Here is a 16,303-nt window from a genome sequence, read left to right on the forward strand (position 1 = left end):
CCCCCCCCCCCCAGTCAAAGGAGACACTTTATCCCCAAGCACTGAGGAGACACTTTTCCCTGAGCAAATGGGGAATTACTGTGGCCCATTTTTGGAAAGAAGGAGCAGAGGCCAGGTATCCCTCCACTATCTCTTTCTGCATCCCAACAGTGACTGCTGAATGTCCCAGCCAGTTACCAGATCTTGGACCTCTAGGTTATGGAGAATATCAGATGCCCTCGCAGCTCTTCTCAGAGCAGAGTCTGTAGCGCAGGGCATGCAGCTGGTCTCTGCCTGCTAGGGCAATGAGGTGCCCTCACCTTTATGTCCTGCTTGCCCTCGTCCTGGCACAATGCTGTATGTCTGTGTGTGAAATGCCTGTTGTCATTTTGAGAGGCTCAGCCTGCAAGTGAACATATTCCAGCCATAAATTCATCAAGGCTTCCAAGTGGGCAGTTTTCAGTGGCACAGCTGCCCAGTGTCATAACACCATCTTGGCAGCTTGTCTTGGAGTCTCCCCATTGTCCATGGCGTGTTAATTTTGAGGTTAAAGTCCCCACAGCTACAAGCATGCTCTCACAAAGGCAGCATGTTCCTTAAAAGATCCAGACTGTGATCTGTTGTAAATGTTATTTTATTTACTTCTTTGTTACCTGAGGGTATTTTCAGCAATAAACTGAACACAAAGACTACTGTTAGGATCTTCCAATCCACCCAGCTGTCCTCAGTGAGCAAATCACATTTAAGAGTGATTTATAAGTCATTTATAAGTTCCTGAATACCTCCTTTCATTTGCCTTCTCACTTCCCAGTGAACAAAAAAGCTGCAGGTTGGGAGCTCAAAGGGAAGAAAAAAAGCCAGTTGTTATAAGGGAGTCCAAGATCACAATTAGTATTTTTGGTACAGCCAGGGGACAGAGTTACCAACTGTTTGTATTGGGCCACCTTGAAGGATCTAGAGATTACTGATGGTGTGTTGGTTAGCCAGCCAGCTTTCATTTACCTGGGCAAGTGGTTGTGAGATGCTGTACTCGTGGTCTGCCTAGTTCACGTGATTTTGGGGAGAAATCACCCAGGCTTTGGCTGCACTGCCTGTGAGTCAGTGCCTGTGGTGCGTGGGTACCATGCTAATGGAATTGCTCAGTTCAGCTGTTGCTCCCACAGGGCAACCAAGTGGCTCTGGAAGAGACCCTTAGCTGGTGGTGGCACCTTGGTTTGGTAACAGCACCCAGTGTCTTGCTTCAGAGTGTGTAGATTTCATGAATTGCAGCCGAAAGGTTTGCCTCAAGCTGGAAGCATGCTGCTGGTGTAACCCAAGCCGCCAGCCTTTATGCCAGAGGCATTTGAAATGGCCGACAGATTCCTCCTGGGCTTTTCATGATAGTGATGTTAACCCTCCTGTTCCCCAGGCAGCTGAGCTGAGGTATGCTGCTAGTCTCTCCCACATCTCTAACAAATGCTTGTTCCAAAAGCTGCCGAGTGGCACAGCTGCAGTGAGCTCCAGCACACACTTGAGCTGCTGCAGTGCTGCCCTGCCAACGTGCCTGCATGCCAGACACTGCAGCTCCCCTAACACGCAGCCCTACCACCAGGAGTTTACAGTTCAAGTCTAAACCCTGGTTTGCTCCAAGAGCAGCAGCAGTGGCACCTGTAACCTGAATCAGATTCCTTGGCTTCCTCAGGGGCCCCTCCACAAGTCTAATTGCAGACTTTGTTCAGCTCTGTGCATTTAGGCTGCAAGCACAGGGCAGGCCAGACTGCAGAGCATGCCTGCAGAAGTACTTCCATCCATCTGTCCCAGGGTAGGGTCCTGAAAAAGTGCCAGCAATTTAATCTTCTGCATCTGCACTAAGCAGGGCAAGTGGTGGATTTGCATGGGGGAAGCTGTGTCAGGTGTTAGCCAGGCAAGGGCAATCTTCTTGCAGATGAACCAAGGGGAACAACAGCTTGCCCTGAAGAGGGATCCCCTCAGTAAGAGCAACTCTACAGAGACTTGGGGTAAAACTTCTACTGATTTGGGAGATTTGTGATTATCATGTTTCTTTCTAGTGGTAGGGCTGTTCTGTTCAATGGGTGGATAGCAATGCTAATGATTTATAAAGTGGACCTACAAGACAGAAGTTAAAACTGGGCTTATGCTTGAATATTGAATTTGTTATCAGAGTAATTAGTCCTAGATTTCTGCTTAGAATTTTTGAGTTAAAGGGCTGTTAGTAAAGATTAATGGAAAATTAAAATCTAGACACGAAATATGAATGATGATTTTTATTTCAAGTCACATTTTATTTCCTTGTGCTACCATGCCATCAATCTGAGGGTCTGTGCAGTACCTGCTGGACCTGCTCAGAACAAAATCCTGTGTGCACGGAGCAGAAGGAAGTGCAGGGCAAGGTGTGCAAAGAGGACAGGGCACCTTTCCTGAAATGGAGCTAAAGTTGACTGTGTAAGCTGTTCCCAAAAGATGTTCCCTAAGGAGTGGGGACAATCCTAATCCATGGGTCACTGTCATCAGTGCTGCTTTATGTTTGTACAGTTCTTTGCATGGCTTGGCCTGGATCTTCCCAGACATCTTCTGGGGATGGCTCAGAAGTTAAGCAAGGTCTGTCATGTTTGGAGGCAAACCAGGTTTAAAAGGGCAGGGGTTGTTCCATGCCAGATGGCCTTGGCACAGAGGACAGACCTAAACCAGGCTCATGTACTGATACACGTGTACCCTAATGTTCGTTTTGGTCACTGATGACAGTGCAATCTCCAAGGCGCCATTCATCCACCTGGCCTTAACAAACTGGGATCAGGTGATCTGACAGTGCTACCCTCTTATATTTTTGTCTGTGGGGGATGCCTGAACATTTTTATATTGAATATACAGCTCTAGCAGACTACATTTTGGGTACACAGGTACTATCCAAGGAGATGGACTTCAAGCAGAGAGCTAAGCTAGGTTCTTTCCTCAAACCATACAAAGGTAGGTCTGGGTAGGGTCTTGAGGTCAGGCAGCTGGATTTCCCAGCATAGGAGAGCTGGGAGAGATGCCAAGGGGCTGCCCTGCTCACCTTTTCAGCGTCCTGTGATGGTGTGGCACAGCAGCTCTGCTGAGCACTTGGTGCTGAGTTTGTGCTCCATGCTGCAGGTGGCTGAGCCCTGCCTACAAGTGGGCTGTGAGTGGGACTTGGGAGTGAGCCAGCGCAGGCAGCTTGTGAGGAGAGCTGTGCCTCTGAGTACCTGTGACACTGTAGTTGCATCTTCAGCGCAGCACAGAGCTGCCTGCTGATGATGACTGATTCTTGGATAGCATGTCAATGGCCCAGTGATCCCTTTGTGTGGTCATATACTTCAGAGTGCAAACCAATAGCCAAGACCTGAAGACACTATCATGGCAGCAAGATCATCAGGAAAACAGAAATTACTTTACCTGCTGTGTACAGCTCTTAATGTGTCCACAGCATAACTTGCCACCTTCACACAAGATAGTCTTGTACATAGGTAAGAGAAAACTCTTACCTCTGCTTTCTGCTGTCAGTCCTCCTGTTCTCTGTCAAAATCCTTAATAAAGTCTTCCTTATGTCTGCTGCTTCTTCAGCTATTGAGTGTGACTCCATTTAACAACAGTTAGTTACCAGCAGCCATGAATTTGAATGTTGCAGTTCTTTCTCCATTTTCACAAACTTAAGTTCTTCATACTTCAGACTCTACCTTTGTCTTTAGAGATGACAACCTCCTTAACCTGGGATCAGTCTCCTTTATCAGAGTTTAAGCTAGTTAGGATTATATGTTGCTCTTGATGATGAGCAGTCTTGTTCATTAAGGCTGGCACAAAACTCCCTGCTTAAAATAAGAAAAAAAAAGTTGAAAATTGGATTGTTAAATAATCTGTTGACAGCTCTGTCTTGGGTTGTGACAGCCTCCTTGCAGGGCCTCCACCTTCAGGCAAGTGTTGAGCCAAAGCACTTCTGAAACAGCAGATGCTGAACAACATGGAAGCAAGTATGAGCCGCCTGTGTCCAGCCCACAGCACATATTCAAACAGCCTAGCTGTGCACAGTCTTTTTGGGATTTAAAACACCGAGGACAGGAGTAGGTCACCTCAGTCACCTTGTGTGTTAGCTTTGGGATCAGAGGATTTAGCAGCAGACCTGGATGTTGGGTGTGCTTTGGCTTCACCTTGTAGCTCTGCTGCCTCCGGGAGTGTGCTGAGGGCTGATGTGGATGAGATGAACCCATTCTTTACTTGCTGTTGCGCAATGTGGTATCCAAGGTTTTTACGTCTTGTTGAAGTCATAAAGCAAAGCACAGTTGCTGCTACCCCTGGCCTGTTATCCATGAGGAGCCACTGTATGTGGTGTCCATGGCTGCCATAATTCTGGTTTCACCTAACTCCTACAAATCTAGATGGGTTTGACTTTCCTACACAAGGCCATTTTGTTTGTCCTGGATCAGACCACAAGTGTATCTAGCCCAGTATTTTTCCAGTGGCCAAGAGCAAGGCCCTAAGGAAGAGAGCAGAAACAGGGAAAAATTGCGGTAAGTCTGTTTTGTTGTAAGTTTCTCTGTGCTGTCTCAGTCTCCATCCTGGTGTGGCACAGGGACTTACAGAGTTGGATGTGGCTTCTGTACATTTACTAACCCTCCAAAAATGTCTGTTACTTTATATATTTGCCCCAAACCCATGGAAACTTCTAGTGTCCACAGTGTCCTGTGGCAGAGTCCAGCAGCTTATCTGCATGCCGTGAGGAGCAGCATCTCTCCATGTTTGTTGTGACTGCACAGAGGGAACAATTGATCATATCCGTTTTCTCCAAACTAATAATAATTTTATAGTTCTGTCATATTCTTCCTGAGTAACTTAATTTTTCGTGTTTGTAAGGGTATTTCTCGTCAGAAATCATACTTAAGATCATCTTTGTTGCTTATCTGTTCTAGCTGGCAGCAGAGGCTGAGATGGGACTGGAATTGCAAACAGCCTTGGAGATGCTGGCATGCCATGGGTTGATACACTGGCAAATTAATGTTCTCTTCTTGTGTTGCACTTATTTACTAGTAACTCATAGTATTAGACCTGGTTTTTGACCACTGTGGAACAATGAGCTGATAGTTTCCTGAATGGTTGAGGTAAGCTGAAAGCTTGTTATTTTACTTGTAAAATTAAGATGGTTTATTCCATGTCTGTAATTTAATGCTGATCTGATACTGAATGTCATCTGTCATTTCCCTGGTGAGACTTAGAAGGTCCTTCCATAGATTTTCAGAGCCTTTGCCTCTATAACTCAGCTAAGAGTGTCCTCGACTGCTTTCACTAATGTGGTAGATTACCGTGTAGATGTAGGGAGGCAGCGAGGGCAGTTCCCGCATTGCCAGAGTCATGTGTGGGCATTAGCTCTTTCAAGAAGCTGTGAGTTCAAAGCTGAAGTGCAAATTCAAAAAGCTTTCTTCTAAAATGCTTATGTAGGTGGGAGCTAATAAGAGCTCTGACATTGTTTTCCTTAAGAAAGGCACCTGGCAGCTGTGGGCAATCAGACGTGTCACTGATGGAGAAAATGGTGCCTTCTTCTGCTTCTGCCTTCTGTGTTCCTGTGCTTCTCACTTTCACTCTTGTTCATACCTTGTACTACTTTGTGCTGGGACAAACATTTTTCTGTCCACTATTTCTTACCTTAATAAGGTTAGTTTTAACCTAGATAAATCCTGCATGAGTGCTTGGGATAGGGGTGTGTGAGTGTGCATAGCAAGAGGGAATATGCAGCTGGGAATAACATCTAGCTCAGCCAGCACATACTGCTCCAGAGCTGCAGTGTCAGGACAGTTTGGGACATCCTTGAACAAGTGGCAACAGACTCTTTAAATGACTGAAGCAGAGCAAAGCATGGGATTCCAGCTTGCAACACAAGCAAGGAAACTTGGGTTTTCATCAGAGCAGGGACCTCAGGAAAGAGAGCTTATAAACCTTGTAACAGATGGGCAACAGAAGAAAGAGGACCTGTGAGAATCTTTGAACAAATACTATCAAAAGGTAGAGTATCAGTGATTGGGGCATGGACCCAGACCGGCAGGGAATCTGAATCATTTCTTCAAAGGAATGAGCTGGTTTTATACACTTTTCTAAGGCGCAGTATTTCCTTACATGGTAATCCTCACTATGTGATCTATCCTGTGTTGCCACATCAGCAACACACTTCCTTCTATGGGATGATCACTCGCTGTTCACCCCTCCTTCAGCTCCTGGGAGGCTCCTCTCCATAGGGGTCTGCCGTGTGACACCTCCTCCCCCGGGTCCGGTGGAGACAAGCTTCTCTGTGCTGCCATGTGCTCTTTTGTGCTGCCATGTGCCTCTGCAGGCAGGTTTTACAGCTTGTAACTCAACTTTATTCCATCTCTTCCCACGGTAGACTAGCTCAAAAAACCTGAACAGTGCCAGCTTCCAGCTTCTTTCTAGAGTATTATCATATGGTCTCAGGGCCAGAGAGCCACTGCTCTGGCAACAGATTTATTTTGGTGGGATGTCCAAAACATGTTGAAAATAGACCATAGAAAAGAGCTGTGCAGCACTGCACCAGTCAGGGCTGCTGGGGAAGCCCAGTAGTGGTGGGTTGGGGTTCAGTGATGCCCTGTAGCCTTTTTAGGATGAATCAAATACACTGCTTTCGGAGTTGCTCCCTGACAGAAACGGGCAGCCTGGGCCCCTGCACTTTAGGGTGATTGGCAAAGCTGCTTTCTTCTGAAATGCAGTTAAACTGTGAGAACAGCAGCCTTGGTGGGCCAAGAGGAAATACAACTGGGGCATGGAGTACACGCTCTTACATTGGACACCGTAGCTAGGGCTGCATGGGTAGGGATGAAAGGTGCATCCCATTGTTTGCACTGTTGAATAGCACACTGGGAGGTGTTACGTGGTTGTTTTCTGCTTAAGATCCCCACGTGGGTTTGCCTTGCAGCCACATTGCTGCCTTGGCCTTAAGACACTGGTGCAGGTGTTCTGGGGCCTGTAGGCTTCCTTTTCCCAAAGCTCTGCTCTGTCTCAGCTTTTGAGATTTGCTGGAAGTTCTCTGAATTGCGTTTCTCTGCCCAAGCTGGGCAGGCACCCACACACAGGCTGGTTGCCGGCCTGTCCTTTCATTTCTGTCCAAGGCAGAAAATGGATGGATTGGGAACTGCAGCAGTCCAGGACAGGCAGTAGCTATGGCAACTCCCCAAGCTGTTCCTGTGATAGCTGTAAGGGAGCTGAAAAGCTTTCCTTTTAGCACTTACAAACTTCATTGAATTAATTCTTCCAGGGAGAAAGTCCAAGAGTAGCCAGTTGTCTGTGCTACAGAGTTCATGAGCTCATTTTTTTGGGAAGACCTCTGGGGCAATCCCAGTTTTCTGCAGGGTTTGTAGGGGTCTGCATGGAAACCTCTGAGTGGCTGAGCCAGTCTTTTAGCCAGAAAAACTCACAGCAATCAAAGGAGCGTTCCTGCAAAGCTGATTTGGACGTCCTACTCTGTTAGGAGAGTGGAATGTGCCCTGTATCAGACAGGATGCAGAGAAACACACAATAGTCTGTAATTTTCATGCCAACAGGGATGTGTTTGTAGCCATGTGGCTCTTGGGTATAACATTAGGAAGAATGTGAAAGTTGGAGCTGCCTATGCCTAATGAGCAAAATGATTCAGAGATGGTTATGAGTGCTTGAAATTAATAAGATTAAGTGTATTGTACCAGGCAGGCCTTTCCCAGCTCTGTAGATGTTGTTGGATGAAAAGCTGTGTGGGTTTATGCTTTTGGGTGTGTAGCCAGTTTGCAGTGTGGTACTTGTCAGATATGCAGTGTTAGTCTTGGTTCACCTGGACAGGTGTTTGTGACAGGACAATAAAAGGACCCAAGAAGATAATAAGAGCTCTGCTGGATGAGGGCAATGGCTGGAAATGGACTCCTAGAAAGGAGGAGAGGGGTAGGGAAGTGTGCAACCATGCTGATCAAAGGATTCTCCCAACCTCCAAGTTTTGTCTCAAGTGGCCTTGCTGAACTAGGAGTGGGTTCCTGTCCCTGTGTGAATGACCTTGAGGGATTTTTCTTCCACGAATGTATCTAATTGCTGCTTTATGAACCTGTGAGGACTTCTAGCTTTCATAACATTGTGCAGCAAGGAGTTCGCTAGTGTACCACTACATACAAGCAGAAGTAGGGCACTGAACAGAGTGAGCCCAACCAGAGACAAGCAGAAGGTAACAGGATGGGGCAAGGGGGTGAAAACACCGTCAGGAACTCAGATTGATGTTACTGGCCCAGCCTTCAGCACAAACGTGACAGAAGAGGGTGGAGGGAATAGTGTTGTGCTTGAAAGGTAAGATTTATGGTGGCCAGATGAAGAAGGTAGAAGAGCAAGTTCAGGAGTCAAGCTTATTAAAGTGACAGTGTGGAAGGTAAGTCTGAGAAGAGCTTTTACTATATGCTAAATATCTGGGAATAATGGCAGTTTGAGAAGCATAGAAGATGCAGTGATGCAGGAGAGAAGAAAAGGAACAGAGGAGAAGGCAGTGTAGGTCTGACAGAGGTGCCTGTCTCCTCAGCATCCTAGCTGTATCAATAGCCCAAACCAGATGTTGGAGAGGAACATGAAAATAATGAATATGAGTTTCCCTATTGTCTGCTTCCAGGGACTTCCTGAGTCATAGAACTTTGGGTTCTTTGCATTCAGTAATCTTTGAAATATTATTTCATTCATTTTTCTAACAATTTTCTGGATCTTGCTTGCTCTGAATCTTCCCTGTATCTTTTCAATTAGTCTGGGGCTTTCAGCTAGCCCGTGGGTGGCTCAGCTACCTTCACGATAGCACATATTATGGGGCTGAAGTGATGGTGACAGCCATGGCCCCTGAAGCTTTTTCAGTGCTGAGCTTGATGGAGATGGGAGGGAGGGATGGAGAGTGAAGGATGTTGGAGACCTCTGTGTGCAGTAATTGTTACAAAAGCACCACTGAGCTGGGGCTGCTTTTCCCATGCCATCTGCAGGATGCTGCCAAGTTTGTGACTCGCTGAAGAGATGCTTGCATAGTGTTTGTGAAATCAAATGTGACAGTAAAATCTGTTTCTGAGGACAGTACAAGTGGCAGCATGGGAAGAAATAAAACATCTTTCTCAGCTTTGATTCCAGTGTAGGATGGCACATAGGAGTAGCATGCTCAGGGGCTTTGAAAGTATCAATCAATTTCTGATCAAGAGCTCCAGAGCATGGGTAACATCTTCCTTGCCATGGGACTCCCAGGGCAAGGATGCCACTAGCAGCCCTCTCTTTGGCACTTGTGCAGGTTAACTAGGTTAACGTTCTGTATTGCTGAAAGGAAGATGCTGCACTTAGTCAGCAAATGCGCAGACCTGGTCTCAGTGAGCCCTTCCAGTGAGAGTCAAGCAGTGATTTCAAAAGGGGACCCAGAAGAGAGTGGCTTTGTAGAGGAAAGCAAAATCTCTGCTGTGCTGTGCACAGTAAAGCACAACTGCTCAAACCGCAGTGCTACTCAAAGCATCTGCTGTGAGCAACTGTGGGTGCCTTTATGTTCTGCTGCTTTTGCATTGTCCCTGCCAGCTCCATGTATAAAACTCGTTTCATATTGCAAGGAGAAGAGCAGTGCTGTGGAGTTCTCTGGGTGATCGGAGTGTTGAAGTAGGGTCAGTGTGACTCAGTGATGCACCAGATCCTCTCCTGCATCTGCAGAGCCTGCTGCAGTGTCTCACATTGCTGTGGATGCTATTTGGTGTCATAATTTGAGTTTCCTTGAAAGTTGTGGTCGCTGTGGTTATTTTTGGCTGCTGTCTCATTATTTCACATGTCTCTGTCTCATACTGTATTAGTCAATAGTTAATCCACTTCCAGATTGCTGAGCATTTTTCTGACTTTTAGAATTTCCTCTCCCACTAGATGCAGACATTTCTGGGACAGTTCATCCTTCAAAATATGTGCATCCCCAAAAATCACTTGGCATTCTGCCTTTGTGTTCAGTGGGGCCAGGGAGCCCCCGTCCCAATCCCATGTAAGCAAATACATCATCTGCCTTTTCAGCTGTCCCAGGAGGTTGTTAGATGCCTGCAGGTGGCATGCAGGGTTGATGTCACATAGGGGACTTTGGCTCTTGTTTAGTCTATCTTGTTTTATATCCTTTTTCTTTTCTTGAGTGTTTTTCTGCTGTTCTTGTGACTATGTGTCATTGTGTTAAGTCAAGAGCCAGGTGCTGGAAAGAGCTTGCAAAAGGCAAAATCATATTAAGAAAAACTTTCCTTCCTTCCCTCTTTAACTGACTGAAAGCTCTGGCCACAGTATTGCCATTTGCTGCAATTTGTGACACCCGTGTCCTTTTTCTATATAGATGGCAGAGAAATTTTACTTTACAAATGAAGAATGACATGCTGGACTCCTCCCAGACCATTTCACCCTGGCACAGGAAAGAAAAGTCCCACTGATGCTCTCACTACAATGAGCTGTGATACAAGCATGATTCATCAGCAGCGTTACTGTATGTGAGCGTGACATGTTCACGCTCCTTTGCATATGTATGCAATGCCAGAAGCCTTTTAATTAAAACTGCAGGTGTATGTGCACATGGGGCAGAATCCAACCAATACGCCTAACCTATACTTCAGGTGGAAAAGTATGCCTTAGAACAGAAGCATAGTTTCATCAGCTTCTTCTTGACCTGCTTGGCCATTGGGGACTGCTCAGAGGAATTTCCTTGCTACCACAGGTTTTGCTGATGTACATCCACAGAGCTGTCCTCATGGCTGAAGTGACTGTCAGCCACCTAATGCAATTTGAATACATAGTCTAGAGACCTGCATTGCCTAAGGCTCCCTTTCCCTGGATGCGTCCAAACACTCCTAGCATTGTGTTCAGTGCAAAATACAGTTCCCATGGATATTCTGAGTAATAATTTAGCAGAAAATAGAACAGAGGGGATCTAAGTTCACCCCAGCATTTGAGGAAGTGGAGGGAGTAGTACCAGATATATGCTCCATCCATAAGAGCATGGACAACAGCCCTGCTCCAGTCCTCACCTGAAACTGGACCACCTGTCAGCTAAGGAATGCAAACCTCAGCCTATGTGGTTTCACAATGAAGAGGATCCCAAGGACTCGAACTCCAGTGAGGCAAATTGCTTTTCTATTCTCTGATTTTAGGTGTGCTTGAATCTATTGCTTTTCTATTGCCTGTAATGAGTGCTACTCCAGAGTCTAAGTGAATCCCTGGTGACTTCGAGAGCAAACAAATAAATCAGTAAAAAGAGGCTGCAGACTAAGCCATTAATAATTCTCATTCGTCTTTAGGACTGAGTAAAGCCAAATGTATCATATTTGATATCCCCCCCATCAATGAGGGATGTTGCATTATCAGTATAAAAGTGCAAGCAAAAAGATTAAAAAACCCAAAGATTAAATGCAAAATGTGCTTGTGAGAGGTATCAGTGTCTCCTAGTACTCAACAGACATTTAGGGCAGCTGGCTGCATTTTTATCTTGACATAACAGAGAGCACAGTAGGAGTCGGTTCCAACAGTTATTTTCCCTCATGAGTGTTTTGGGGACATCCTGAAACCAAGAGCTGTGGGTGCTTGTGGGACTCATCCCAACAACCAAATCAGAGCAAGGAAGATGATGTGTAGGGTAAGATGCTTCTGTGCATCTGGAGAGGCCTAAGGAACTCTGTCAGAGATGATGTGAGTAGGTCTCAGGTAGTAGTTATTTAATCACTGTTCCTGAAATAGATGATTCTTATCTCCCAATCCATAAAGTGTTTAGCTAACACTAACTGTTTCTAGCTGGAGGCTTTTTCCCTCTGTTCACAGCTGTGAACTGACTGTGTGTATTTTGTGCAGGCAAGATCAAGGGGAAGTTACATCCAATGGTGCTGCTAAAGAAACATTTTCGTAAAATTGTAGGTAACGAGCAAAAGTGGATGTGCAGAAAAAATTAAACTAAGAACACGAAGGGTAGTTGAGAGTTAAGACTCTAGTAAATGTCTTGAACACTGAATTCTCACAGCTGTTTAACAGGGTGCTGTAGCCAAAACCATGCAAAGTCAGAAGAGCCCTCAAAGGCAGTCTGTCTTAAACAGTGGGAGCAGGCAATTGATAATGCCAAATATAAATGTAGTTACGAGATACTCACACTTGTTGAGGAAGATCAGAAAACCCAATGACAAATCTGTGGGGAAAAGTAGAATCAGAATGAGTCATTTAAATAGTGAATCCTGGTAAATTCACTGTAGTGTTTGGTACTACATTACTGCTTTGAATTGGTTAAAATGTGTGAAATTGGGGTTTGACTCCATGTGCTCTAATAACGAACCTTTTAGATCAGACAAAATCTTTTTTCCCTGTAGGTAGTTACTGGCCACATATTTTGCCTTGGTATTTTATTTGAGTAACAGGTAGTTGGAGACTCCTCCGGCTTCCTACATACCTCATTTGAAGAACATTCTTTCAAGAACTCAAATCCAAAGGGATGCTATTGTGCCTCTTGGCTTAATGCAGGATTGCCCTTGTTGTTGAGGTGAAATCAGGTCTTAAAGTTTTAAAGAGTAAAGAAGCACACCTGACTGCTTTTCTGAGCTTTTCCAAAACTTGCTTTCAGTTCATGTTCTTGATGCATGGCCCCTGGAGAAAGAGTGGCATTGTCCCTGAGGGAGACAACTGCCATCTAGATACCTGTGCCTGAGCCCATGCCTGGGCTCCCTTTGTTGCCACTGGGGGAGGAGTTCTCTTCCTGTGGAAAGGCCTGTTTCCCTGGCAAGGTCAGGTGAAGACAGCTGAGCATATTTTTCTCTTTGAATCTAGAAGACTCTAGAGCATTCTGTAGGTATCTCTATATTAAGCAAAGTGAGATGCATCAGTCTTGGGTATATAAATATACAGTCCAGTACCACATACAAAATAATGTTATCCCTACTGTTGTACTTAGTATTTCCTCTGGTACAGCTAAGAGGAGCTGCCCTTGAGCTGCAGGAGTGCATCAGCTGCTGCTATGATCATTGAGCCTTTTCAGTGTGTTCAGGAATACAGCCTGCCAGAGTCCTTCATCAGACTTCACTGGTGACTCAGATTACATTTGCCACTGCCACAGTTTACTTGTTATTTATGAAAATTATCATCCTTTTTTCTTCCTGTGGTTTTTCTTGTTTTGGTTTGGTTTGTTGGTTGGTTGCTTGGTTTTGGGTGGGTTTATTTTATTGTTGTTTGTGGGGTTTTAAGTGTGGTTTTTTGGTGGGTTTGGGGTTTTTGTTTGGTTTTTGTTTTGTTTTGGATTTTTTGTTGGCTTGGGTTTTTGATTTTTTTTTTTTTTTCAAAAATTGTAGGGTAGACATAGGCTGAGAACTGCTCACTTTTCCAAAAGAGAGAGAAAGAGAGAAAAATATGAAGTCCATACATCTATATCAGATTGTTCAGTACATTTACAAGCTTTATCAGATTTATTTAAGAACTCCTGTTTAAATATCCACCAACAATATTAATTAGTGTTAGTAATTGTCCCAGTGTTTGAATCCTGTACTATTCCTTCTGATACTTTGATATCATTGACAGACTGGAGAAGAAGAGTCATGAGCAGCCAGAGTAGTTTAGGTTGGAAGTCCCCTTGAGTTCTCTGGTCCAAGCCCTAACTCAAATCATGACCTCAAAGCAGTCACTACCTAAGATAATATTTTGTGTTGGCCAATTCCCCTCAATCTTACGAATGTGCGCTTTATTTGTAATACTAATTTGATCTGGTTTTGTCTCTAAGCACTAGGGTTACTTCTGGCTATGCCAGGAAGTTAAAGGGCCTTCAGCTAGGAGGCTTGTTGTAGATTATTTCTCATATTGTTTGTAGAAGATGTTGCTTTACATCTCCTTCTCCTTATTAAACTAGTTAGATTGAGCCTCTTTCCTCTCTGGCAGTAAATCATGTCAGTGAGGGAGGTGCTGGGAAGTTCCAGAGCCATCTCTGGTACAGCTTTGAATGCCTCCATGGTCAGAGGTCCCACAGCCTGTCTGGACTGTGTGGCAGTGTTAGACCAATGCCACATCCAACACCACACACCAGCCCTGTGCAGGTCTGCCTCCATCATGTTCTGGCTGTTGGGGAGGAGGTTGCTGTCACTTCCCAGCCAGTAGCTGGTGCTGGGTTAACCATGAACTCCCAGGTCAGATGCCTGGTAGGGACAGCGCTTTGTTTTCAGAGCACTGTGAAGCTGTTTGCTGTGGCCTTTCCTGTGCTGGTCAAGTGACATTTCTCATGGGGTTCTGCTGGGGTCTGAGCAGCCTTTCCTGCCTGCAGGCAGCTGCAGTGGCCTTGACTATGTGGACAGCATGAGGGAAGGTGGTCCAGGAGCCATGGTGGTAAGGGAGGGGACAGGCATGTGGCCAAGGCTGGGTGTACTGCTGTGCACAGGATGCCAAGGTTCCTCTCCAGGTACTGTTTGCGGTGCTCCTTTCAGGGGCTGGAAGAGCCTGAGACCAATCACGCAGGATGGTGGTTCCCCCACAGTGCAGGAGGTCCTTCAGGAGATGGGTCACAGGGTGCCCAGTGTGCACCAGGAAGGGCCCTCGTGGCATGCACGGCAGGTGCCTGTCTGCAGCCCAGGCTCCCCTGCCTGCCTGGAAATGGATCACCTCCAGCCCTCCTACCTCCCTTACTGGCCCTGTCTCCTCCCCACATCCTGCTCATCACTTCTTGGCACTGTGCAATAGGAAACTGCTGAGTGTTTCCTCTGCAGAGAGCTCCACAAAAATTCTGGAGGACAAGTCCTGTGCCAGAACAGACTGCCTGAGCAAGGATGCAGATCAAAGAGCTGCAGTCACCCTCCCTCCACTCAGGTTTGCAGTAGCCCTCACATGCTTTGGGCCGTGCCTCAGGCCCTGGACAGGAAGGCCCAGGACAGGACGGTGCTAATGCTGAGTGCCAGAGGGGGACTTCAGATCCTCCCAGTGGCCATTCTGGTCTGCCCAGGGGCCCCTTCCTGCTCCTCCCTCAAAGCACAGAGGGGCTGTTAAAAAATACCCTGTCAGCTCTGAACTGAGGTGGGAAGAGTTCACACTGAGTGTGTCAGAGTGCACTGATGTGTTCTAATCTCTGCTCATGCTCAGCAGCAGCAAGGAGAGGCGTAAGCAACTGCTGATCTCCTGGGTGGGTGAGTGGGTGGCAGCTGAGGGCAACAACAGCTTTTGAAATGGGAGGGAGAAACTTGAAACTCTGCTGGTAGAGTGTCCTTGGGATGTGACTACAGCCCGGGTAAAAATTTCTGCTGAGCAGCCTGAGATGCTGGAGAAATACTGGCAGTGTCAAATGGCAGCAGCTTCCACTCCCCTCCATCTGCAAGCTAGCGTGGGAGGCTGGCCCCATCCTCAGTGGTTACCATATGGCTGGGGTTTGCCTTTTCCTAATTCTGTGTATGGTTCCTGAATCTTCATCACTAAGGTGTCTTCAGGAGATTGGTGCAGTGCTGGAAAGAGAGGTGTCTGCTGCGTAGGCATGTCCGTGTACAGGGACCTGAGTGCTGCATGAGAGTGACCCTCTACAGCCTGGGATCTCATACATGAGCAGCTGCACTGACTGTGGAGCACTGAGTGAGGATCCACTGGTGGTGCAGAAACCACCTGTGCAGACCACCAGACCACCTCCCTCCACCAGGAGGACGCTTCCTGCCCTCAGCTACAGGGACCAGGCTGCTTTTGGAAATCCTGTATAACCAAAGTAAATGGACTGTGGCTCTTCTCTGCAATTTCCTTTCACCTAATTTAGTACTCAGAAATGTGTTTAATTAAAAAGTTGTTTATATAAACGTTTATAGTTTAACTTAAACAGTGAATATATTCTGAGCTCTTATATTGATTTTGAGCCTTCTTTCTTTCAGGGTGAGATTGCCTCCACTCAAAGCAACAATAACATACCGGAAATACGCAAAGTATATACCGTTCACCCAGACTAAGAAAAGCTTTTTTCTAAAAGGAATAAAATAGCCATGGCAGAATGTACAGGTTACAAGGAAACCTCAAATCGGCACCTACGTTTCAAATTGCAGAGCCTTAGTCGCCGCCTTGATGAACTGGAGGAAGCAACTAAAAATCTGCAGAAGGCAGAGGATGAACTGCTTGACCTCCAGGACAAAGTTATCCAGGCAGAAGGCAGCAACTCCAGCATGCTGGCTGACATTGAAGTCCTGCGGAAAAGAGTGCTGAAGATTGAAGGCAAGGATGAAGAAATTAGGAAGGCTGAAGAGCTTTGCAGATTAATGAAAGAAAAACTTGAAGAGGAGGAGAGCCTCACTCGAGATCTGAAGTCAGAAATTGAACTCCTTCAGAGGAGAATGGCAGAGCTGGAGAAGCTGGA

The 16,303-nt window shown here is 46.0% G+C and overlaps 1 protein-coding gene across 1 annotated transcript in view; it reads left to right on the forward strand.

Annotated features, from left to right (window-relative positions):
* The window catches only part of LUZP1 (leucine zipper protein 1), a 34,113-nt gene that overhangs the window by 3,220 nt on the left and 14,590 nt on the right, over nt 1-16,303 (forward strand). Inside the window, exons 2-3 of the mRNA XM_008632596.2 lie at nt 4,899-5,087; nt 15,828-16,300. Coding sequence (XP_008630818.1) covers nt 15,936-16,300 — 365 coding nt within the window. The 5' untranslated portion in view covers nt 4,899-5,087; nt 15,828-15,935. The remainder of the gene's footprint in view (nt 1-4,898; nt 5,088-15,827; nt 16,301-16,303) is intronic.

This window comes from Corvus brachyrhynchos, unplaced genomic scaffold (assembly GCF_000691975.1).
Source record: "Corvus brachyrhynchos isolate BGI_N302 unplaced genomic scaffold, ASM69197v1 scaffold425, whole genome shotgun sequence".
Classification (NCBI taxonomy): Eukaryota; Metazoa; Chordata; class Aves; order Passeriformes; family Corvidae; genus Corvus; species Corvus brachyrhynchos.